Raw genomic sequence first — 26,834 nt, forward strand, 5'->3', positions numbered from 1 at the left:
GGTGATAATACTGCCAATATGGGTTTAAAGGAGAACAAAAAATGTGAATGGTGGGAAGGAATTAGTATATAATTTTTAATTTTACTTTCCTGTCCATGAATCTTAGAAATAAGAAAGGCTGAGGTGGGAGAGAGCTCAGGAGACTGATCCAACCTCCCTACTTAGAGCAGAGTCACCTAGAGCAGGCTGGGGCCTGTGTCCAAGGTACCTTCAAGGTATCTTCAAGGATTGGACTCCCACAAACTCACCTGGGCAACTTGTGCCAGTGTCAGGTCTCCCCTACAGTAAGAAAGCCTTTTCTTATGTGCAAGTGGAATGTTAGCCAAACTGTATGTGTGGTTATGCCCCCACACTTGTCTGTTTTCCTGAAATCTTAATAATTAATACTCATACATGTATATGTATGTATATCCTCTTTTCTAGCAACACATGTTGTATGTGCCAGCTCTCATTTTGTAAAAATGAAGCCATGCTGTTGTTGAACACAAAAATACCACTTACACCCAAAGCAGTATACATGCTAAGTTCCTTTTTTGTTTTTTGAGGATTTGTTTGTTTGTTTTGGGGGTGTTAATTAATCCAACACTTCAAGTCTGTAATGGAATCCTTTTTATTAGCTCTGTTGCAAAGGGGGAAGGAGAATTTTTCTGTCAAGAGTTTGAAGCTCGTCAGTAATGTTTCACATTTTAAACATTTTGCAGCAATTCTTCCACTTATGTATCTCAAACAGCTAGGTTGAAAGTTCTGGGGGGTTTTTTGTTGGTTTTTTTTACTCATTAGAGCTGGAAACAACTACTGTTGCATGGTTTTGGTGATGGATGAGAAATAATCACTTATGTAATGCAACTTATGGGTGTTATTTATAGTCTCCAGTGTGATTTCGTGGAGAGCCTCCTGAGGAAAAGAAGCGACTGATGGGATGCGAGTTCTATAGAGACTGTTCCCATGTGGTCTCTCTATTCCACATTGTTTAGGGACATTGAGTTTTAGTGCAGTTGCTTTTAAACTCTATGGAGGGGAAAAAAATGGTGAAATAATGATGCTAAGGGCCCTGCAATGATACTAGAAAAGAGATCGTGTGGTTAAATATTACCAAAGGACTTACATAAGATATTTTTGAGACATCTGTCTGTAGTATTTTTTAAAAAACTGAGGTGAATTCGCAAAATAAATACATTTCTTGTGAGTATGGGTGCTTCCAAAGAGATGCACAGCCTTGAGATGCAGTCACAATTGTGTGAGAAGACAAGATAAGATGTTCATTTCCATGAAATATCAGAGTTTCAGAATAACATTTTCCACAGCACTGTGCAGCAGCAGGGAGGGACTGTGGCAGTCACAGTTGTCAGACTTGGCTTATGAGGTGTTAATTTTGAATTTCTTTCTCTTCATTAATAGTCAACAAACAAAAGGGTTTTGGAACAACTATGTTAATTTTGGATTCATTTGAACTAGAGAGATTATTTTAAATTATGATTCTGGTAAATGTGATAGGGAAGATTTGTATAGAGGCAGTTTTTTCTCAATGAAATTTTTAATGCATAATCAACATGCCAGGCAGTTAAGTAATCCCTCATCTAAGAGCAGAACAAGGAATTTAAAAAAGAAAAAGAAAAAAAAACAAAAAAAAAAAAAAAAAAAAAAAAAAACAAAAAAAAAAAAAAAACAACAACAACAAAACAAACAAAAAAAAAAACCAAAAAAAAACCACTAGAAACTGGCAACAAACTATTGCTCAAATTTTAGTTAATCCATGTTACACTGTTATTGTCTGTGACTATGCAAGTTTCTTCATGGACAGAGGTTTTAAAAGCTTAAGCTGTTTCTAAAATAGTTTCGGGGGAGATGGCAGTAATGTTTGAGGGTTCATTAAAGACTGCTTGTTCTGGTGTTTCAACAGACAGCTGAGATAATAAATGCCAGTCTGTGTGATGGGTTCTTTATGATAAGAAAAAAACCTGATCGAGTGCCTCAAAAGCTGTCATGAAACCAGAGATTAAACAGATTCATCTTTAAGAAAGCAGCATTAGAGGAGAGATCCTCTTTTTCTTAAATTTTTCCCATCTCTTCCATCCTTCCTCCTTCCCTGTTAAGTTCTGTTAGGCTATGTCTCTGTTGGGCCTAGAGCATCCCACTCTCCCCCCAAATGCAATGGAGGAGCCATCATGATTGTAACTGAAGCCATCTGCATGCAGCCTGCAAACTCCTCCAAGGCTGGAGAGTAAGGCAGTGAAAATCAGCTCAGGTGCCTTTTTTTGGAAAAATTTGGAGGGGGGAAGATGTGTAATGAAGATGAGAACAGGGATAGTGAGGAACAAATGTGAGTCTCTGTTCATGACATAATAGTTTTAAGAACACTGCTCTGCTTATTGTTTCCAGACAAGCCTCCAGTTTCAACCTTGCCTAACTGAACTTCTTTGTTCTCGTTTCAAATGGGAGTTTCATACACAATTAGAAGGATTTCCACCATCAGATATCAGTTAGAAGAATCCTTGCTTCTTAACTCAGAATTAAATTTGCAGTGGGAATGTGTCAATGGCAGTTACTCTGCTGACCAGTTTCTTCCTGAAATTTTGGGGATTTCTGACCCTTATTGTTCATATTTACAGAGAAGTTTTATGATTTTTGACATCTGTGGGTAAAAGAACATTTTTGTTTTTCTCTCGGCCGGGTATTTGTTGGTTGAGCAAGTTGAGCATGGAGAATGTTTCTTACAAGCAAAGGAAGAAGTAACTTGTTGAATTAACTTTCTGAGAAAAGTCACTGGCTGCGAGAATTCTCTGTAGCCTTTTTTGGTTGTTTAAAGGTTCATGCTGGGCATTTGCTCTTGATTCTATTTGCAGCACTTCAGCCTGTATTCCTAGTGGTTTTTTTCAGTTGCACTCCAGGTAGTAAAGCTATGTATGACAATTTCATTTTGCTATCAGATCTTTGAACTTTAAGGTTGCAAGATTCCAGGTACTGGAAGATACATTTTGTGTTCTGTATTGCATGTGTCAGTATCACAAAAAGCAACATGATCTGGAAGAAACGCACACAGGACTGACTCTAAAAGGTCTAATTTCTGCTCTGTGCTTTCTCCTTGCTCATTGTACTTGCTCATGGGAAGATGGAAATGTGTGAGCAGTGGGTCTGATTTGTGATGAGTATTAGCTTGGACTCCAGTGTGCAAGGCCCTGGGCAATCAGTGATCAGAGAGATGGTGCTGTCCCTGAGAGCCAGGTTGAGTTTACCTCAGTGCTAAGTGTTTTAGCTTATGGCAGAGAGATACACATTGTAAAAAGTGAGATATCTATAATTTCTATGATAATGACCAGCTCATGTTAATATTCAGTTAGTCGCTACCAATTAACTGAAAGTATGTGATTAAGTGTTTTCATTTGTAGAACTACTAGCTTGACTTGAGGTAGCTATTTCTCTCATTAAGGCTTCATTAACTTCTGAGACACTGGTTGACTCACACCATGAATTGGACTTCAGGATCAGCAGACCACTATGGTTTCCATCATCGTAATTCAGAATACCAAATTTGCTTCTGAGAACTACCAGAATGGCTTATATTTCTGGAAGCAAAGATGTGTGGGAGGCAGCTGTTCCATAATGGCAGTGTTTCTCTTTGAGTAGTGAATAAACTGCAAATGAGGTACATCCTCCGTGTGGGGCAGCAAGGTGGGCAGGAGCATATTTACTGAATGCTGAGTGAGCCAGGTCACAGGATAGAATCTGCCTGTTGGAAGGGATGTCCTTATACACTCCAGGCTGGCCTGGTGTTCTGGGCACTCTGAAAACAAGTGTCCATGGGACAGGACTGTTGGCCTTGAAGTACGAGTTGGGATCTCTGTTCAGGGAATCAGGCAGTCTGTTCAGAGGATCTTTACCTTGACCTGTTTTCTCCAGAGATTTAAGACAGGACTAGTTGTTCCATAGCTGTATTAATGCATTACATTAATACACTACTTTCTCTTCCTTGCCAAGGCTCCTGCACAGCCAAGCATGCAGATGTGGAGTGCGTTATGTACTGAATGTTAGTTTAGGTCTAATATATGTGTTTTGTAAGGTGTAAATTGTAATCTGTGACACTGATCAAAAAGGTGGCTGTCTTGAGGCACACATCAGATAAAATCATTGCAGCTTAATAAAAACTTATCACCTGTATGCAGTGCAGAAAGCAATTCACTCTTCTATGAAATGTGAGATACAAAGGCTTTATACTTGTTGGAAAGCCAGGCACATTTTCAGCATATCTTAAGAACAGTATGACAGAAATAAAGTAGGCCCCAGTGAGGCAAGGTGTATATTTGTAATGGCGGTAAACAGTGGGGTACAACTGGAAAAACACTGTGACACAAGGGCTGAAACACAGGTAAGAAATGTGAATTAGTCTGTATTGCATGTGAGGAACCAGGAGAAGTTAACAGAGCGTCCCCAAAGGGAGAAGCTACCGAGTATTCCAAGTCTGACTCCTTTAGGTGTTTACTCAAGTAAAGTCATGATGTTGATCAGCAGTGGCTCAGGTAAGATAGTTGACATAACAAGGTATGGACAGTGTTGTATCCATGGCAGCTACCTTTTCCTGCCTAATCCAGGACAGCACAAAGCAGACAAAAGCAACAGAATCTTAGAATAATGGTACAGACATGTTCAACTGGTTAGCATCCTGCCAAAAAGATAGATTTAGCCTGTTATTTCTTGGATTAATGTTGGTTGTAAAGGGATTTAATTCAGCTAATGGGCTTTTTTTTCCTTGCTCAACATCATGCAGTAGAATACTGACTGATTGTAATAATGTCTTTCAGCAGCTCCTTGCAGCACTGCAACAAACAATTTAATTTTTAGTACAGTTGGGATTAGATTTATTTGCAGTTTGTATTACAAAGAAATACAGTACTGACTCTGCTGTGCACAGATCTGGGAAGGGAAAATGTCTTTTCTGACCTGACTTGTATTGCAGAGCAGCAGATCCACTGAGATGTTGTGCCTCTGACATGCTACAAAAACAAGGCTTGGGCATCTCATCTCTTCAGTCAGTAATGTGCATTCCCTGTGCTACTCTAGAGCCCTTGTCAGTACACTCTCCATTGTCCATTGTAAAAAAAAAAAAAAAAAAAAAAAAAAGGCTGAAAAAAAAAAGCACATTCTACGTGAAGTAGGACTGTTGTAAACTTTAACTCCTAAAGGCATTGCACACACCATTTTCCCATTTTCTTGCAAGCTGAAATTTATGAAGTTATTAATGCAAATAGTAGTCTGACTAATACTTTAGAAATGGCTGAGCATTTGGAATTTATAGGATGTATGTACAGATCATGCTTATTTTGTTTGGGGTTGTATTGTTGGTGTATACTAATTTACATTTAAATTGTTATCCATGTGGAAAGAGAGGGAAGCACGGTATGGTGCTTTCATGTACTGCCTTCAGTCATAAGAGATACAATTTACATGCTGTGCTTGAAAAATCCCCCTCCTGTCCAGGGAAGAAATAGGTCAAACCTGTGCTCAGTTGTTTTTCATCATTTCAGTCAGTTTGTGTGGGGACACTGAAGGCAGCACAGAAGAAAATAAATAAGATGACAGATGAAGCCTGCAATTGTTTAGGATGGTTATGCTGTACATGTATCTCCATATGACCCAGCCAAGGCTGGAAGGAAACTAATCAGTTCACTTTATACTCAATATTGATAGCAGGAAGGGTTCTTATAGGGAGCAAAGATAATTTGTCCTTTACTTGATGCTCATTTTGGTTGTTAAGAAAACATGCATATGCAATAGAATGGGAGGTATCACACTGCTTGGTGGTGACCCCATCTGAAAACAATATGCCTTCAGTCTGTCTAAAGAAATGCCTCAGCAAGGAAATTCTAATATTTTTCCTAAAATATTTGTTGTGAATACAACAGATTCACAGTCGGAGAGTGAGGCTTCTCCTGTGAAACGGCCACGGCTACTGGATGACAGTAATGACAGGCCTGAAGAAACCAGTCGATCCAAACAGAAGAGTAGACGTCGATGCTTCCAGTGCCAAACAAAACTGGAACTAGTACAGCAGGAACTGGGATCATGTCGCTGTGGTGAGTACAGTTTGGCAGTAGCATCCGGCTTTCAAACGCAGCCGTGCTCAGATCTGTGTCACACATGGAAATACAGAGAACACTTGCGTTTTCCACCTTGCAAAGATGCTTTAAACAGAAGCTATAGCTTCCATTGGTAGCAAAAAGTTATAATTAGTTTCTGTCAAATTTCCCCTTTAAAAGTTTGGCCTTGATGTACTGCCTTGTCTCAAGAGATGCCAGATATTAATGAATTTAGGTTCAGAAGTCCCTGTAAGACAAGAAGGGCATCATACCCACTTGACAGGAGAAGAAGCACAAAGCACATCAATAAATATGCAAAGAAGGTTTCTATAGGGCATAAAGGAACATAGGTCAGTATCTGCTTCTGCATGTTATAATTACATTAAAATAAAAATAAAAATTAAATCGAAAAACCCCCTCTAACTGAAAATATTATTGTTCACCATACACTTAAAATCATCCATCTTGGCTTTTCCAAAGTTGTTGACACTGTTCAGGTAGTTGAATTGAAGATGATAATCCCATGCAGTTAGCTAATTTGGGATTTCATATTCAGTGCAAATAATCTTTCTGAAACGCTAATAAATGTGACTGGATTCCAAAGGAGATGCTCTCTCCTTCATGGAACAATTGCATTCTTAACTGGTTTAAATGTGCCTGTTAGACCCAGTGATAATGCATGGGTAGTTTTACCTGCTAATTATTTTTTCATATAATCATGTATTGAAGGTTGCATTGAACTCTCTGACAATGCTTATATTGATATATTTGGAGAAGTTTGTTTCAGTTACTCCATTGTGTCTCAGGCAGGGGATAATTTCCAAAGGATCTGCACAGATGATAGGTGCAATTCACACTGCACCTGTGAAAAATAAAATCTTGTGTTAAAACCATTATCTGGAGAGAAGGCATGTCCTTCTGAGCAGCAGTGTGGAGAGCAAGGGTGGGCTAAGGTAGTTGCAGAGACGGTTAATCCTATACTGAATACCAAATGCCCAGTGAAGAGAAGCGATAGAAAGCCGCAAAGATTTTGTGTTATGCTTTGTTCTCTTCTTCAGCATCTGTCTTCAGGCTCTAGAGATTACTGTTGTGTTGGGCTCTTTTGGACGTGAGATAAGGCTTTGTTTCAATAGTGGAGCACTGGCACAGAGCTAACATACATTATCTGTGAAGCTACCAAACATGAAATTAAAAGCTGTAATGTTGAAATTCTTGTGGAAATCATGTGTCAGGATACTTTGAAGTGTCTGGTAACATTTTAATCAAGCTGAAGAAATTCAGGGCTATCAATGACACATTTTGGTATGGCTCTTTCTGCTCAGCGTGGTAGAGGCAGGAATTTCTGCTCTTGGTCTTGCTGTTGTCAAGTATACAACAACTCAGGCTGTTGTATATAACAGGCTGCAAGTATACAACAACTCACAGGTGCCTGACTGAAATAGCAGAATGGTCCCAAATACTGGGAACAAGACAGTTTGAATTCTGAGGTGGATTGGGTAAATGATTGCTTAACCATTATGTAAAATCATTAATCTTTCCTGCATTCTGCAATACTGGAGCTATGTAAGAGCAATTAAGTTGAAAGCAACTTTTAAAAAGCCCTTTCATTGATCAGTAATGTTTTTTAAATTATATAAGACCTGCCTTTTTTCTGTAAACTGGATTACAAATACATTTGGTTGGTTCCTCTCAAGTTTTCATGAAGTGGTTCCATAATTCAATACTGTTGCAATATAAATGTTGTAGGAATTATTCTTTAATTTTCTTCTACTGGATATATATAGCTTTATGGAAATATTTCTGTTAAAGTTCATAAAATGTGTTAATAAAACATGAATGTGAAAAAAATTCTGAATTCCTCAGCAATAAGTTAGGAGATGAAAATTTGCATTCCTGTATTGCATCCTACCCAGTTTATAGTTTGTATTATAAACATTTCTACTCTATACTTTTAATGAGAAAATAGAAGGCAGGAGTCTATTTTCATGTGTCCAAGAGGGCTGAAAAAACTGGAGGTCTTTGGTTGCTGTGCAGTTACAATGTTTCATTAACACCCTGTGCCATTTATATTTAATAGTCAGATTAAGAAGCAAGCAAGCTACACAGGGCACCTCAGCTTCACATCACCCAAACTGCTTTACCAATGATCAGCAGCATGTGGCTCCAGTCAGTTTCAAAGATGCTGCCTGAGAAACCATTCTTGCTAGTTTGCCCTGCTGTCTGTAAAATTAGGTTGCTTTAGGTCATGAATGACAAGCCCATTAAAAAACCCTGGGTGGAGGTGATGGAAATGCAGTAGAACAAATCTGTCAAATTCTCATTTATTTAAAATATTTCCTAAATCCACATGACTGGGTTATGCTTTGCTGTCCTGAAGTGAAGCACAGGTAATGAATGATGTGTTGTCAGGTGATGAGATAGAATCAACTGGTGTAAAATAACCACTCTTCAGAAGTAATGGTCAACATAGAACATTGTTTGATCTGAGTTTTGAACCACTGCTACTAAATTCTTGGCGTCTTAATCCTGAACTAAAGCAATGGGAATAAACGGGGAAAACTCCTCCCAGTTTTAAACATTCAGAGAAAATCTGATATCAGGATCAATAAAAAGGCAGACACCATCTTCAGAATGACAAGTGTGTGTGTTTGCTTGGATGTAAGGAAGAAGAATTTAAAGCATAAAAATGTTGATCCAAAGATGCGTCTGAAGCAGTCTTGTTAAAATCCAAATTCACTCTGCAGACCAACAATTTAATTGTTTGCTGTTGTACATCTTCTTGTCCTAATGTTAAAAGTACTGGAAATCATCTTATTTTTTGATGATTTGTCCTGGTGAATCCTCCAGTGAGATTTTTAGTGAGATATAGTGGAAAGGAAAATACATACATACTGAACAATGTTTTAATGTAGACATATCTGCAAATACTGATCCAGTTAACTGGGATCTGCTTTGTCCACAAAACATTTTTGACCTTGGCACAAAGCAGATAGGCACAGCAAGGCACAGCTTTTTTAGAAAGGAGACAGAATGACTCATGCTTTACACCAGCTCGGAGATTTTTGGGAGGCTGCTGTATTGGCTCTCTTGTCTCATGTAAGCCCTGTCCAGAGAGAGGTGATGCTGCTGAGCTCGTTCCCTTGACAGTACATGGAATTTTAGACAGATTTGACAGTGCTGCAGGGCTTTGCTGTGAAGGACAACAATTCACTACTGAGAAGGGAGTTCCAGCAATTCAAACACAACATTTTTCAGATATAGAAAGATTTGTTTGTTTTCATACACACATACTCTCAAGATCTTTTTTCATTCTTCTTCTGCTGTGTTCAAGTTAGTAACTGCTGACAAGAAATTCACGTCTCATAAATAATGCTTAAGAGCCATTCCTATGTAAATTGAATGTGTTATGAATTGTGATGGGCCTTTTTGTAGCATTCTACGCCCGGAGCAGGAAGAACAGAGGATGTCATTTTCATTAATTTCTAATGAGGTGCCAATTAAAGCTAAGGAAGGAACTCAGAAGGGAAGAGTCACAGAGCTCCCCTGAATCCTGTGCCCTGGGGCTGTCAAACGAGTGTGCTGCCAAACCTCCTCTGAAAGTTCCAGTAAATTACAAACTCATCCAGAGCACACACAAGACAAATTCAGCTTCCCTTTGATCTTCAAAAGAGCAATTTGTAAGATGAGTTCTGAGCCTTTTCACACAGCAAACTGGGAGAAGTGGTAGGAATTGTTAATTGCTGATGCACTTTGCAAGCTTCAGTGAGAAAGAGAAATTTTAAAATGAATTCTCATTTTGAGCTTCTGACAGCTTCTGATAACCTTTATATCAACACCACTAAAACAAAATCAGCTTCCTGTGCACTGTTTGTAGGTGACAGTAAGAGTAGGCAAATCCTGCAGACAACAGTGTTCTCTAGTTTGGGCTGGATGGACCTTCCAATAGTTTAGCGTCTTACAATGGGTAATGATTGTGTTGAAATAATTTCTATTTAATATTAGACTTAGGAGTCAGTTTTATCATCAAATAATTGCAGGAATCATATTCTTCAAGTTACACTCTGTTACAGCATTTCTGCAAGCAGTCTGAAATCAGCTGCCTGTGATCCTTGATCAGCAAAGGAAGTTGTTGTCTCAGTGGTGTCATAACTGCGTGGTTACCAGAGAGTTGCTTCAAAACTAGGGGCAGTGAATGTGTGAGTGGAAGTAGCTATAAAACACTGAGTTCTGGAAATGTATTGTAAAAAAGACAGGTTGATTAGTTGCAAATTACACTATAAATTTCTAGGCCTGCTCTTAATTGCTTGACTAGATGTATATTGCTACTAAATAAAGTTATGTACAGTTTTAAAAGACACAGAGCTGTAAACTTTTGATCTATAGAAATTATTTGCACAGAAAGCAAAATTTAATTTTATGGAAGAGGCTTACAGTTTTACAGTAAAAAGTAGTTCTGGTAGCACTAGGTCTGTGGTACCAAGCCAACACACAGAAGTCTGCAGTGATCTTGTTGTTGGAATTGCATGAGAAATATGATCCACTTCTAGTCAGCAGTTAAAGAGAAATTAGTGTAGTGTGCCAGCTCTGCAGCAGCTTTTGTGTAGAATGGTTTGGTGTTTGTTGGCCACATCCTTATGGGTGTGTCTGTACCTCAGACTCCACCTGTCTCTTGGCAGTCAGTAGGGTGGTTGAGATAATGGGCCCTGCAAAGCAAGCCAGGCTGTAGCTTCCAGCAGCAGTGCCATTTGTTTGTGTGCTTCTCAGATAGGAATTGTAATATTTTTTCCTGTTCTTGGGCCAGAGGAGGTACTTGAGAGGACAGGAAGACGTTGAAACCTGTCCAGCTTGATCCAGCTTGATCACACTTGAAAAGTAATTGCTCAGTCATGTTGCATTCTGATCAAACACTTGCTAGCCATATTTCTTGCCTGTGTGGACAAGAAAGCTTTTCTTAGAATTTTACTGGCCTAGGTGATGTTGTAAGAAGCTACAGTTTCCTGGAATGCATCTGGCCTAACAGCTGTGCACTCGTTGCTGCTGCTGGAGGAGGCTGCTGTGAGCACTAACCTCAAAGGTGAAGGCAGAATGTGGTGGTTTGCAATTTTAATTTGTGAGATGTTGGCAAGTACTGATGTTTGTCTGCTTTTTGATTGGAAGGGATGCAGTTCACAAGTGGCCTCTACAGCAGTAAGACTGAGCCAGGAAACAAGAGTCAAACTTTGCAACTCAGCCAGAGAGCCACCTTAGGGTGCTGAGCACCTGGAATTGGGGGTAGAGCACATGGCTCACCACAGACTGCTCCTTTAGAAGGGCAAAAATTTCCTTCCTAGTTACTGTGCTTATTTTTCCACATCCCTGTTTTTCATTTAGTTCTGTTTAAATCTATAATAATCTGTTGAAAATCTTTTCTTGGGGTTACTGTCGATTTCTTTTGTTTTGGTCTAAGCACAGGGATAAGAGGGAGAGAAAAACAGACTCCTATCAAGCATTAGCAGAAACAAAATACATCCACGCAGCAGAGACTGTACTTACAGATAAAATGGCAGCAAGTCTCACTGTCATTGAGTAAGCAAAAACATGGAAGAAAAGCAGCTGCCGATTTTTAACCTGGATAACAGAACTGCTGGTCCATAAACAGAGGAGATGAAGCACTTGTTTGGATTGTGCCAAAATAAATTTGGAGTGATTTGATTTACTTAGTTAATTTAGAAATAATCTTCAGAAATTCAGGAAAAAAGAAAGAAATTTGAATAGATAAGCCACTCCATCTTTATACAAAGTTGTCAAACATGTATTGAAACTAATGTTTCTCTTAAAACTTGGTCAAATATTAAATCATAGTTCCATTTCCATGGAACCTTTTTCTGTGGAGGAGAATTTGTAATGGTGCTGGTAAATTCACTTTCTAGATGGATAAGGTTTATCTGGTACAAGCCAAAATGGCTTCAGGGCATGATTATGTCTTGGTATAACAGATGTATTTCCATTGATTAAGATGAAACATGCACAGTGCTTCTGGAGAGTATGAGTCAGCCAGTTCAGTAAGAAGTATTAAAATAAATCTTATTAGTGACTGGTTACTACAGCCCTGGCAAGTCTTACTGTCAGCCTGTAAGATGTGCCACATTCAGCTGTCTTGTGTTGGCTGTTCTCCTAAGGGAGTTGCTCCCAGAATAGTTCTTTTGCTTCAGCCATTTCAGGAATGTCCAGCATCTTACCTTATATTGCTGCAAATATTAAAAAAATACCCAACAAAACACAAAGTCTATTGAAGTTTGAATTTGAACTCAGATTGGGGGGGGGGGGGGGTTGTTTTGTTGTATTTTATGAAGATGTTATTCCAAGACTCCAGTTTAATTGATAGGGAATAGGAACTGTTGATTGTTGGTCTTTCTGACTAATATATATTCTGACAGTACTGGAAATGAAGAAGTAGTTGATTAATTGGTGCATCATGGATTCCAAGTGTAGTACCCAGAAAAATGCTTTAATGTCTAGGTTTCAGAAAAGCTGTCCACAGCTTTAAAAGTGTTAATGGAGTTCATGCTCCTTATAATTAGGAATCGTGAAATACTGTTTGAAGAGGCTCCAGTATAATTCTCCAGCAATGTTCAATTAACATGGGTTTCTTACAGGATGTGCTGATTTTGATTTCTTCCATTGTGCTACCAAAACTTTGGCAATGTTGATTTAGTAATGTGTACTGAGCCTGTTCCTTACCTTCCTGTAGTTCCCAGTTAGTCCATATAATTAAAATGGGCTGCTCATCCCTTAAGTCCCCAAGTTCTCCTTAAGTAAAACAAGTTAGGGTGTTCCTTCTAAAAACAAAAAGTGGGTTTTTTTTGACATTACTGATGTGGTAAGTCCTTCATATAACCTTCTGGGGGTTTTCAAATGGAAACTGCAGTACTGGGTGAAAAATCAGCATTTTGTAAGTGTGCCACATTAAGTCTTTTTCCTACATACTTGTATTGTGGTTACAGAAGAATGAAGTGTATCCACAAAGTGAAAGATGATGCAGTTATTTAATTGTCTTCTATGCACAAGAGACACATGGCCTAGTGAACTTGAACGTAAAAATCCATCTGAGACTATCTTATATTTTTTTCCAGTACCTTTAGGGAAGTATAGGGGAAGTATTTGCTCAGTCTCTGAGTCATTTTTTTCTTATGACAAAAGAACACACAAGTAAAAGTGATTCAAATATGTTTGTCCATATGTTAACAAACAGCTGTACACAGAAGTACTGATTCTACTCATATTTAATATTTGAAGTAGACACAGAAGGCCCCAAAATATGCTATAATAATCTGATGAATCCTGAAGGAACATTACCAGCTAGTTAACTGACCACAAGGTAAGGCTTAGGTAGGGAGGAATGTGAATTTTGTTGATTAAAGTCTGAGATACTCACAGGAAGAAGTGGGGAAAGAACATAGCCACAACTGCTGCACCAGAACTGGGAGGAGAAAAAAGATAATTGAAAGGAATTGTCTAAATTTGCTTAAAAAGTCAGAATTCTTTCCAGGAGTTAGAGTATTTTTCCCCTAAGGAGTGCCCTTAAATAAAATCTTATCTTAGAGGAAGATACCACCTGTGGTCCTAAATTACATAATTCAGTTATAAGAAGGTGTTAAAGGTAGGTTCTGAGACTTGAGACTACTTGATGTGGATGTTCTAAGGGTATTGATGTCCTAAGGAAATGGCATTAAGATCAGTGTGCATCAGTTTTCACAAAAGTAAAAAGTATTAGTCTGTGTCAGGGCCTTTTAGTATTAAGTATTACTGGCCTTGGAGGAAAGTTTTGAGAACTGAGAAACTGTATTAATAGATATTATAATCACATATGAGTATTCAGTAAGTTTTTTTAAATAATATATTTATTTACTGTATCTTTATACATATTGAAATGCAAATGCTTACAGAGGTGTTCCAGAGTTGCTGAAAGTTTTGCAAGTTACAGGCACAGGTCATGTGTTGCATCCCGGACGCCGCAGTCATGTATGGGAGTGCTGCCATATTCTGAACAAGCAGGAGCCAGGAATGTTTTGTAAGAAAAGAAAAAAAAAATAGGGAAGAGTGAAAGTATACATTGCTCTAAGCATTTGTTTTCCTTTGTTGTGTAAATGGGGTTCTGAATGGAGCTCTATTTTCCTGTGATTAGAAGAAGAATTACTCTTGACATAGATTGTAAGAGGCTACAGTAACAGAAGACTTTATTGGAGCAGAAGGTGTAATCTAAGAGATCCTGAACATAAAGTGTAAATAAGGAATGAAGACATAAACCACATTTTATTTAGATTTAAAAGAAGTAGAGCTGCTTGTCTCTTGTTTGGCCAGCAAGCCTAGTTGCTCTCAGACTGTACATCACTATGGTACAACCTCTAGGAAGCTACTGAAACCCAGGGCATAAATAATACAACTCAGGAAATATACTGAAAGTCAAACCTGGAATCATATTCAGCATGTGATGAAGTCAAAATACATGCAGGATCCAGGAGAACTGTTACAATTAATGCAACACGTACTGGATGTTAGTATAGACCCTTTCATTATTCATTCCAGTTCTTTATTATAGTAGCCTTATCATTCCTGCATTTTCATTGGGCTAAACAAAATTACGCACATACATTATTGAATCACTAGGTATTGCTTGCTATTTCAATTAACTTTCTGGGTACACTTCAGCTTTTAATTAAATCCTCAGCTTCTGGGAGAAGTGTATAAGCTCAAGTGGGCTTGGTGTAGAGCATTCTAGAAGTATTAAAGCTCACACAGCTCTTTTATAGTGTTAAATACTGAGTAAGTCCCAGCTCTGACCTTAGGAGAGTTTTTGTCATCCACCTGCCATTTCTCAGGACACTTTAAGGTTTCACACCACTCAAATCTAGAGAGTCTACACTGCTCAAATCTAAATATGTTGAGTAGTAAACAAATGCCTCTTGATAAGCTCGTATAACCCATGGAAGATCTAATTTTGTAGTAGTACTAACATCTGTGATAATGTAACTTATTAGTACGAGTTACCTCTACTTCATTAGCTGCCTTGGACAGTAGGAGGAGGCCTTTCTAGAATAATTCTGCTTTTTTACTGTACATTCTGTTTTTTGGATTCATTTTCCCACATAACCTTGTGAAACTAGGAATGATTTGGGAGGTGCAGTATTATTTCAGTGTGTTCTTGGTCGTATAAACGTGGCAATGAATATTCCTTTTACAAGTGTAGTAGTGATACTAATTCCTCTTGAATACGCCATTGCAAAATGACACAATTGATAAATAAGGAAACTTTCACCCACCTAAAGTCTAAACTTTTAATTTTGAACCTTACTTTTCCCCTCCTTCAAATAAGTTGATCATTGATGTTCATTATCTGATACCTCACTTGATGCTGTAAGTTGTTTGGAGCAAAATGGTTTCTCCAAAAATTGTCTTGTTAAATTAAAGTTTAACCAGTTTTGGTTATTTGTTTTTTTTTTTTTTCCTGCCTTTGTGTTTCAACAATTGCACAAGTCTTTGGTGAAAAATGTTTCTTCCAGTTATATCAACAGATTACATGACAAATTAAAATGCTAATTTCTGGGAAGTTGCATCTTTTATCACAGATGAACTGGGACCAGAGCCCAGTTCTGCAGAGATTACACAACAGCAGTAACCCAACAGTTGTGGTGGTTGGAGAGTGAGCTTCTTGTGTCACGGCTGCTGCTTGTGCCTGACTGCTGTGAGTGACAGCTGAGACCAAAAACCAGGGACAGTGTATACGGTCAGAAGGGGAGCCTAAGATGCCATTGTCACCACTGTGTAAGTCAGTGACCTCTGAGGTATGAAGCAGTTTAGAAGTGAGTATTGATTGCTTGGTGTATCTGTGGGAGTAATCCTGGACCTGAATTGTTCTGATAGTCTGTCCCCAGTAGATACTAGCCTTAACTTACAAATCTGTTGTGGGTGAAGAAGTTGTGATGTGGAAGTGTTTACTCTCAGATGCATGAGTTCTGTACAGCAAGAAAAATATCTGGTCCAAGTCAAGTGATTTAAGCACCGTCTTCTTCTGGTACATGATGGAACTGGGACACAATCTTGACTAGAGACCTGCAGTACTCAGTCAGTCAGACCTGACCCATAGCAAACATTTGTTAATGGCAGCTTACTGTTACAAAGTAGATGTGCTGTATTTATGACTTCATTTCATTAGGGATTATTTGAAATTCAAAAATAATTTCCTGAAAACCTCAGCTCTGTTCCTAAACATTTTCCCTACTTCTCTGGGATTAGTGTTCACTACAGCAAAAGTAAGAATTGAGTCTAGAAGAGTGCCAGATCTTAACTTTTTCCACTCCAAATACAATGTCTTCAAAGAAACAGGAGGAAACTTTGAGTGGATCTTCTAAGTTCTAAAGACAAGGAATAGAATAGTGCCTTGTGTAGAACCTCCTTAAGAATTGTTGATCCAAAAAATTCCCCTAAAAACAGCATGTGCTCTGTTCTCAAGTGGTATGAATTCTCTGTTCAAAGTTTGTCACATTCAATGTAGGAAAAACAGTTTGACATCTTTCTGTGCAAGTAGTCAGGTAAATAGGAAAGTGTATTTGAAATTAGCACGAATTAGGATAAATCGTTTGTTTTTTTTTTTTTTTACAGGGTCTCCACAGTGCCAAACTGTGTCTCTTGTGTGCTCCCTAAAGCAGCTTCCCAGGCTGATGGTCTTAAAGAAAATAGACAGAAAACAACTTTGAAATGCAGGTTATACATGACCAAACTTGGAAATACGAAGTCTTTTCCTTGCAGTTGGAAGAATTCTTGCAGAATCTTTAACCATACATGTCCAGTGGCTGTTACAGTATTAAGATTATGTCCTCTCTCTTTGGTATACAACTTCTTCCATTCACTTCTTGGGCAGTCCTTTCCACAAATGCTTCTTCTGTCTCTAATGCAGATCCATACACATTGCTTTACCCTCCTTATGGCAGAGAACAAAACAGAGGAAGAATGGAAAAAAAATTCTTACTCCTTTCTTTTCTCCTAAGCATAAAAGCAGTAGTAGAAATATGAAATGAATCTATAGATTCTCATGAGCACTCTTATGTAGCACCAGAGATGCCAGAACTACATGCTTCCATCCTGAAACCTGAGATTATCACTGACTGAGAGCAGGATGGAAGTCCCAGGGTGACCATCCAGTCCCAGGGACAGATTGCCAGAGTAAAAAAAAACATTCTAAGGTGTCTTACACCACCTCTTTTCCTCTCTTTGATTCAGCTATTGATAATTTTGGGAGTTGTGAGTAGGTATCAATGATCTGTATGAAGAAGAAAATACTGTAAATTAAGTTGCAGTGATCATAGAAAATGTTTAGAAAAATAAGTTAATAGGACAAGTACACTTCATCCTACTGTATGTTTTGTGAACCTTTTGCAGCTGTGCTGTTTGTGAAGATTGATGGAACTAAAATGCTTTGAGAGGGCAATGCTTAAGACAATGTGCATTGATATTTAGAGACTTCTAACATATCCACTCAATTTGGAGTGGAAATGATAGAAAGGACTGCCTCAATTTGGCAGAGTTTTAATAAATACATCTATCTGGTTAAAAAGCTTCATCCTACTGTGGTGTGCTCCTCTTTCCCCTTGGGAATGAATGACAAGATTCCCAACCAAGTTATTCTGAGGTACTTATCACTTTGTCAAAGTCCACGTCAACTTGCAAAGCTGGGAAAGAGAAACAGATGAGTTTAGTTCACATATTTCCAAAACCTCATTGTTTAGCTTGGTGGGATTTGGTTTGGTTTTACAGAAAATGTCAGTAAAACTGAAATTTCCTTGAGTTGTGTAATGAAAGCTGACAATGCTAGTGCAGAGCATTGCCACAGAAAAGAAAGGAAAGATAATTAGAGTAGATGCAAGAATGGAGCTGTATAAAAGAGAATAATACCATATACCAGCAGACTAGAATATATTTATATTGCCTAACACAGTATATATATGAGCTGCCCTGGAAGCTGGGTCATACTGCAGTTCTCAGGTACTGAAGCCTTTAGGATCTTGCTTTGTATCTTGGTAGCTATTTGTTCTACTCTTCCATTCATTTCTTACCTCTTTCATGTCTTTAAAAAAACAAAAAAAAATTCCTTCCCACACTTACATATAAATAGTTTTATTGTTAGTATAATTTGCAATACATTAAAGCATCTTTCCAGTTGGAAAGGCTACAGGGAGAGATGCATAAATGTTGTTTTGGGAGTGAATGGTGTGCAGTTGTTCTGAACAGTGCAGCAGCATGAACTGATCTTCTCTACTGGCTCATCTGCCTGGTTTGGCTGTGCTGTGTGATAGCCTGCAGATATGTTCATTGCTTGAAGAGATGTTAAAATCTGTTCTTGAACAGAAATCAGCTTGTAGACTCATGCAATACCTTGTTAGATAATACACCTTTGATGTAGTTAGTTTACTTCTAACCTTACACAGTTTACTTCTAGCCTTTGCTAGAATTTTTGCAGTATCTTCAACTCTTAAGTCACAAGGTATTTTTAAATTATTTTAACATCTGTTGATTAAAATTTCAAATTTGCAAGAGAAGTAAAATATCTTTTGAAGAATGTGAAGTCTAAGCACACAGCACAGAATTCTGCACAGGATTATGTCTGTGTCATTACTAGGACTGCTTTTGAATAGGCTTTGTATTGGGCTCTATACAAACATAGGTTTATTAAATTTGGAAACGGTGTAAGCTGCAAGTTCTGACAGTTCTGAACTTTTGCTTGTTGACTTGGAATGCAAATACTAAATACTGATCCTAGTGGACAGGTAAGATGATTTTTAAGTATCAGAAGCTCAGGGTTTTATGGTAAAGTATATTGACTTCACTTTATTTTGTGGGAGTTTCTTTGAATGTATCAAAAGGGGTCACGTAGTATAGAAGGCTAAACCTTCAAAGCAGTTTGTGCCTGCAATGAAAGCATAAATGTCTAGTGTGAACAATTAAGATGATCGATGGTACTTGGTAATGAAGGGCTTTGCTTTTCCATGTCAGCAGTGATACTTGAATGGCTCAGCTTTCAGAAACTCAAAAAATATACCAGGGCTCTTGAGTGTAGCAGTGAAGAAAAGGCAATTGTTTTTCATTACCCACACACAGCATACTGTAGGTCTGTGGTAACTCTCTGGTCTGGAATGTGGAAGCCTATTCTGTTTTCTGTTCTCTCCAGTATCCCTTTCCCATCAGGTTCCTCAGGAATGATGAAAGCAGCTTCATAGTTGCTGGTGTGCAGTGAGCTTCCTTTGAGTGACTCTTCTGTCAGGCAGGGATGCTGCTCTGCCTTATGGCTTTAGCCATTTTTGCTCTGGAGATGAAATGGAAGTGAATTTTTTAATGATGTATTGTGTAGAAGTTTCTGTGGTGCTCAGAGGAGCTCAAATGTTTGGAGGCACTACATAATATTTTTCCAAGATGCTTGCATTAGAGACCTGAGGAGTGGGTGATTCATAGTTTACTTCTAACATCAGAAAACAATTGCAGAGCTGTGAGATGTGTTATTATATTTACTAGATTGAAATCTTCTGCGCTGGGAGTGGAAGTCTGGCATGTTTTAGGTTGATGACTTGGGCAAATGAACTTCAGTTGGCAGATGGATTCCCTTTTGCAGTGTTCTTTACACTAGTAGAAAAGTTATTTTGCCTTTTAGTTCTAGTGTGCTAAAAGAAGCATGTCTGCAGTAAATTCCTTTAAGAGACACAACCTGTATTTGGTACCATCCCATAATGAACTTAACAGCATATACATTGCAGGAGTTAATTTATCTTACCTACTTTGTAGCCATAGAAGCAGAGTTCTCAGGAGAAGAGGTTTCACCTCTAAATATGGATTGGCATTAAGGATCAAAATACAGATGCATCTATTGGCCTTCTGCCCCAGCACACACAAGCTAGTAATGGAACTGCTGTAAAATCTGATGGCCTTGATGTGACATCAGGCACTTCTGCACATGCAGACCACAGAATGTCCTTTCTGATTTTCAAACCACTGAAGAAACAAGGAGTGAATACAGCAGTAATAACCTAATTGAATATACACACTCTGAACTAATGAAAAAATGTTCAAAACTAATGTCACTCAATTAATTGCTGAATAACAGTGTTTAAAGGCCGTTAAATTTCTAATAAAACCTACAAAAAATCAAGTCCCAATCTTTAAAGTGACTTAAGCATTTGTAGCAATGAGACTAAAGATCTGAATTCTCTTTTTGGAAATGGAGAGTCCAGGAGATCTGCATTGCTAATTCAACCAGAATAAGGTCCCTTCCATGAATTAGTCAATATATGCAGAACTATTTTTGTAACATTCAAAATGAGCTTGGGTATTCTTTCATTAGATACTATCTGTTCTAATTAGCAGTACACATATATATATATATATATATATATATACATACACATTAATAACAGGCTTAGATCATTTAGTTGCTGAAATTAGACATACTATTCCCATACTCTGGGAAAAATGAAAATCACCTGCCATTCTTTTGTGGACAGTTACTGAAACTTTGTTCAAGAATACATTAAAAAATCCTTGATGAACAGGAAAAAATAAATAATGTGTCACGTGGAATAAATATAGCGTACAATACAGATTTTCATGAAAATAGGTGCTCTATAAAGAAATAAAAGGTCTTCAAAAATGAAATAAAGATCAGGCAAATCAGAGGATAGATTGTATTAGGGGTGGCAAGGTAGAAAGGAACATCATGAAGCTGTGCTGGTCTGCATGAGGCTTTGTAGAAGGGGAAGAGATGGGGCAATGGAAAGGTCCATTCAAAAGTGATAAATCATGTGGCATATATACTTTCCTTACTAGATTTACAGAATTGTCAAAGAGTCTTGGTGAAGCAGTGCAGAAGATTGTATAAATTTTCAAGACCTCTTTTCAGAAACATTAGATGGCATTTTTACATATGCTTGTTAAACATTTGGAAATTATCTGTAAAACTTCCAGGACTTAAAACCAGTTTTTATTTAGAAGGGACTGATACACCTCCTGCCCAGTCCATATCTTCAGGGTGTCTTGTATCTGCTTCTTAGACATTCATTGCATAAGATGATGAACTTGATTTTTGAGCTCATCCAGGTAGGCATTTATGATTCTGGTACCTGCAGTGGACATTGGTTCAGCAATTTGATATCTTATTTCAAGAAATAAGGGAAGCGTTCAGACCCTGCTTTCTTGTGAGAGAGAACTGAGTGAAATGCCTGTTCAGTATTGGCACTATAGTCCAGGGATATTTCATTTTAACAATCAGACCTTGAATTTTTGGCACTTTGGGAAAGATGTGTGTCACATTTGAGTGTGATTTGACCCAGATTGAGATTGAAGTGAAGGCATTGATCACAAGGGGTGAGGTACATATCAATTCAATCTGCGTGTTTCCATCCTTATTTCTGAACTGTACATACCAATACAGAAAACTTGTCATTTTGGCTTTGTTCCTAGAACTGGGTTTCAAAGCCAGACACAGATAATAGGCATGTCTTTTCATAGCCTAGTGCTACTGAAACAAAGAGCAAAGACAAATCAATTTTTCTTCACTTTTTAAAAATAATTCCATGTACAACTTTCCCCCTCTCTGTTTTCTTAACAATCGCTCTTATATAAAGGTAGCAAGTTGTTCTCTCCTGCAATTGATATTTTATAGTCCAGAAACTTAAATTACTTCACACACATATTCTTATATATATGCAGGTGTATATATACACAAAACACTCTCCCAATCATTCACTCACTCATTTTTATCCTTTTCCATCTCTCAAATATTATAATTTTGTGGGTTGAATATCTTTTGAGCATTTAAGGAGCAGCAGTAATGTAAAGCATTCAAGTAAGAGGCAGTGTTACTCTTTGTACCATCAGGCAGGAAAAATATCCCAGCACAGGTGATATTAGATGAACCATACTTGGTTTTGTATACAGTGGACTGGTGAGCCCTGTAACTGTGTGACTTCTCTCTCCTATAGCATCTACTGCTATTTAAATATTCATTTTGGAGGTGGGAAATTTGAGGCAGTTTCTTTACTGTTACAAAGTGTTAGGGACAAAGAAGAAAAAAGCTGATTTCCTTCGTAGACTAGAAAGTGGTGGCTATGACAGATGCCCTTCTCACCAGCAGGGAAAAGTATTGGCATGTTTCTAAGTCACGTGCTCCCTGGAAAGCTGAATAACATTGAGGAGCTTTAGACAAAGAGACAATAACCTCAACTTCTCAGCTACAGAGCAAAATGATGTGGCATGCCACGTCCCTGTGTCAAATGCCTGTTCCCCCTTGTGGTTAGTGTCAGAATGGTTCATGGGGAGAAGCTTCTGAAGACTGGGATAGCGAAGGAGCAGCGAACTCTCCTGCCGTCACTGCCAATGCTGGCAGTGAGGAGGAAGAAAGGTGCTTAAATTTAACAGTTCTGACTTGAAAATCTGCTTGGGAGCTCATCCTAGCGTACCATAGGTGTGAGTTTCAGAAGTGACAACAAAGTCCACTCAAAAGTAAGAAAGATTTCAGCAAAGATGATTAAACCCCAAAAGCATTACCTTTTTTACTATGTAGATATACATAGCCTAGATGATTTTGGAGGTTTCCTGTATAAGATGAGAGGATGGCAAAAAAACCCAACAAATGTCGTATGACTTGATCTTTAGGACTGTGTTGATAAATTCTCAACAGAAGGCAGTAAATAATCAAATATTCATTACTATGTAAGCAAATAAGTAAAAGCTTTAAAGTGACATGAATTTTTGAGAACTGAGTGATCCCCCAGTAGACAAAGGGGGTTCTTCACTTGTGGTTCAGGTGAGATGCCACCTCTGTAAGCAGTCCCTAACCGTGTCTCTTGTCTTCCTCTGCAGGTTACGTGTTCTGCATGTTGCACCGCCTGCCTGAACAGCACGACTGCACGTTTGACCACATGGGCCGCGGGCGCGAGGAGGCCATCATGAAAATGGTGAAACTGGATCGGAAAGTAGGGAGATCTTGCCAACGCATTGGCGAAGGATGTTCCTGAGTGCAAGACTGCAACCAAATGCTGTTCTCTTAGTTCACTAATGTTAGCCTTATTTAGGACAAAGTCAGCCAGACACCTTGTACTAGGCAAGTTTCAGACTACAGCCAATCAGTTTCCTTCCTTTAGCCAACCGTCCTGGTACTGTAGTTTAGGGATTGATGGTGGTTGAAACCTATCTCTGGCTGGTTACTAAGGTGCCTGCTAGCCACCGTATAAAAATAAAACATGAAGAAATATTATTTTTGAGTATGGCTAGTGGATTTAAACAAAGCAAGAAAAATCCAAAGGCTTCTGTTATTGCTGGAGTCACTCTAAAAGCCTTATGCTGGAAACATTCCAGCTGCGGAGTTAAAACATAGTTGTATAGAAGCTGGTGTAAAAGTTTGCTATGCACATGGCTTTCGGACAAACTGTTTAATGTGCAGCCTTTCACCTCTTCACTGCTACTGAATCCTGAGGAGGTGAAATACTACTCAGAGCAGCAACTGCAGCTGCTTAAGCCCAGAAGACCTGACTGGTCACTCGTGCCTTCATCGCTGTGGCTTTTGAGTTAGGCAGTGTCACCAGCATCAGGGATTCTGTTGGGGTAGGAACACCTTTCCGGTTCTTCCCAGGAAGCCAAAAAGAAAGGGGGACAGAGATTCTTACGAAAAATTTTTATATGTATCTTACTATAAAGAACCTATCAGGGTTTGGGTTTTTTTCCTTCTTTTTTTTCTTTCTTCTCTGTTAAATTATGATCTCTCTTTAAAGCCAACTCCATCCTGGAGCAGTAAATGGTGCATAACTTTTTACATGGCATCCACAGAGATTCTACACGTTATGTGAACAGATTCCACATACCTTGAGCAGTACAGCCATCCCACTGGCTGAAACCTGATTGGCTCTTGTTTGCCTTTTGCTAAGTGCAGGTATCTGATAATTGATCAAATAAGGCTAATTCACAGCACAGTAGCCATGGCTGGATTCTACAGACTGACTTTCTGTAGCTAGACTTACATATTGGGGAAAAAAGGACATTTTGTAGCAAACGGAATTCAGTAACAGTATTGGGGAACAACCTGTAAAACAAACACCCTTTGTCAGAACGAGCTTGTGTTCCTCACATTCAGAGTGTCAATGAGATAATCAAAGGGGCTCCACCGGCCCTCCTTCTATGCAGCTGAACGCACCCAGGAAAATCCCTGCCCACAAAGTGAGTATAGCAAGTGGATGTGAAATGCATGACCTGGATCTGGTTAGAGCCTCGGTTCTGTGTTACGGTGTGTCACGCTGAGCTGAGCTCAACCGCACCAGCTTTGCCACTTCGGAAATGTAAAAGCAAATATCATAACTGGGCTGTCTCCTGTTGCACACAGGGCTTATGCAGGTAAAAATGATTCGTGCTGATGTTGCCCAGCTTAATCCTGAATGAGTTTAACTTCTCAATCGATAGTGAGTTATTAACAAGTGGGTACATTTGTAAGAAAACCTGAGGGAGGGATCGACTTTGTCTCATCTTCAAATACTGGGCAGATGTGAAACATTGGGGGTGAAGTAACCTGTCACTTGGAAAACCCCAGCTTGTATGAGTCATCCTTCATTCTACTTGTTACAGGTAATTAACTCCTTATAGGCCAAATTATACTGTTACTTTGGTAGCCAGTTAGGAGCATTTAACAATTAGACAACTAATTAAAAAAAGAATACATACATATATATACACAGATATATATATGTCTCTCCAACACACACTCAGCATCTGACTGTATTAGCATTAACCGTGAAGCAAATCAGAAGTGTCCCATCATTATAAGTGCAAGCTGTCTGGAAGGCAAGCTGTTTTTTTTTTACCTTGTTCTTATTCAAGAATATGAACCAGCAGCAAAAGCTTCTGTAATGGGCTGCATTTTCAGGAAGTGGTCCTGGTGAGAGGGACTGTCCAAGGATATTATTTACATTTGCCGTGAGGAGTTCAAAAAAAAACATGGATTTTGGCGGCTGCTGTGATACGCACTTTCTTTTCCTACAAAATCCTATCCTAGCATTTGATGGGCATTCTGACTGATACACAAGACTTTTCTGCATTAATACTGAAGATGCTATTTTGTTCCTCCTTAATATTCTCTTTAATCTCGTTACAAGTGCACAGACGGTTTCAAGGTGGCTCTTGAGAGGACACTACTTAAAGTTCATGTGAATTATGGACAATGTTCACTTTAAACAAAAAGTTGGGGAGGGGGTTGTTCCTTTGCAGTATCTGTTCTGTGAAGTTTGTTAAACGTAAAGAAAGCTTAAGTTCTTGTATCTTAAAAGAAGATCTTATTTAACCCTTTTGTGTTCTAGATTTACTTACACATGTAGCCTAGAGCTCAGTTTTAGTTTAACATTGTGAAAATATTAAAAGAATCTTGTAACTTTATTCTTTTTCCTCATGCTAAAAAAAAATTAAACCAATCAGATTAAAGTTTGAAGTCCTTTCTGCCTATTCCAACAGGTCTTGCTATTTTGCACCATTTCTACTGTAAATTCATGTAAGAAATATGAACGGGGAAAAGACCAAGGCTAGGTCAGTAACTTCAAGCTGAATTTACAATTGGTGAAGGGTGGACAGGATTTTATGCAGGTTTGGAAGGGAAGGATAGTATTTCTGCTGGGTTTGAATTGAGGGATTTGTGTTGTAAGCAAGTCTACTGTAGCCAGTTTGGTCCATTTAACTTTGAGGTTAGATACAGTAATCAAAGGAATAAGTTGTGCATACTCTTCAAATCAAATGCATACTGTATCACTGGCACTAAAATGTCTTAAATTTTCTTTCATGCACTTTGACAGCTTCACCTAGAATAACTGTATTCCAGATCAGAATGAGCTATATTCATACTGGATAAACAGAGGAATAACTACTGTTTCTTAAACATTTAGATGCTAAAAACACAAGACTAATTAAAAACCCCACAATTTACTGTATTAGAGGGAGAGAGAATGTAAAACTAATCATTTTAAGAAAAAATTGAAAATGGTTTGGAATTGAAATAGTGCCTGATTCGTGGGTCACATACACTCATTTTTTTCCTGAAATTCTTATGGTACTTTAAATTATAAAACTGCATGATTCTTGAACAAGATGGCTGTGTTCTAGTAAAGGTAAGTTATATAAAACAGGTCTGCCTTTTCATCCAGTTTCAAACCTGTGTCTAGGTGTGAGCCAGGGCTTCTAGGAAAAATAAGACTTGCCTGGGAATGTTGCTGTGTACCTGTTCTGTTTCGCAGCAGCTCCGTGTCTTGACTGAGCGGCAGCACATCTGTAACGTGAGGTACCTGTGAACATGAACTCTCTTCAGTAGTGCACAGGAAACACCCTGAAAAGAGTCCTGGTGCAATTCCAGCAATCCAGGAGTTATATTAGCTGCTTTTATCAACTCAATGGCAGGTGATAAAAACTTAAATTTTGTATGACTTTTCTTTTGGACAAATTGCAATCCCCTGGCTTAGTGAATACAATGTCCTCTTTATATTTGGCTTTGTACTCACTGTGGTGTTCAGTTCATTGTGTAATCAGCAGTTCCTTCTGTGATTATGCTACATCTTAGATATAAATCTCTAGAGGATAAAAGCACCTGTTTTTTTTAATCTTACAGTTATTATTTCAGTACAAAGACTCAGCAGGGAGGAAAACTGATATTAACTATGTCATAAAAATACAGATTTTATAATAGACTCCAAGAAGTATACCAGTGTAACATCTGAC

The 26,834-nt window shown here is 38.3% G+C and overlaps 1 protein-coding gene across 1 annotated transcript in view; it reads left to right on the forward strand.

The window, feature by feature from the left end:
- The window catches only part of ZFAND3 (zinc finger AN1-type containing 3), a 131,375-nt gene extending 108,029 nt beyond the window's left edge, over positions 1 to 23,346 (forward strand). Inside the window, exons 6-7 of the mRNA XM_053937330.1 lie at positions 5,898 to 6,068; positions 22,953 to 23,346. Coding sequence (XP_053793305.1) covers positions 5,898 to 6,068; positions 22,953 to 23,107 — 326 coding nt within the window. The 3' untranslated portion in view covers positions 23,108 to 23,346. The remainder of the gene's footprint in view (positions 1 to 5,897; positions 6,069 to 22,952) is intronic.
- Positions 23,347 to 26,834: the final 3,488 nt, after the last annotated feature.

Source organism: Vidua chalybeata, chromosome 3, assembly GCF_026979565.1.
Source record: "Vidua chalybeata isolate OUT-0048 chromosome 3, bVidCha1 merged haplotype, whole genome shotgun sequence".
Classification (NCBI taxonomy): Eukaryota; Metazoa; Chordata; class Aves; order Passeriformes; family Viduidae; genus Vidua; species Vidua chalybeata.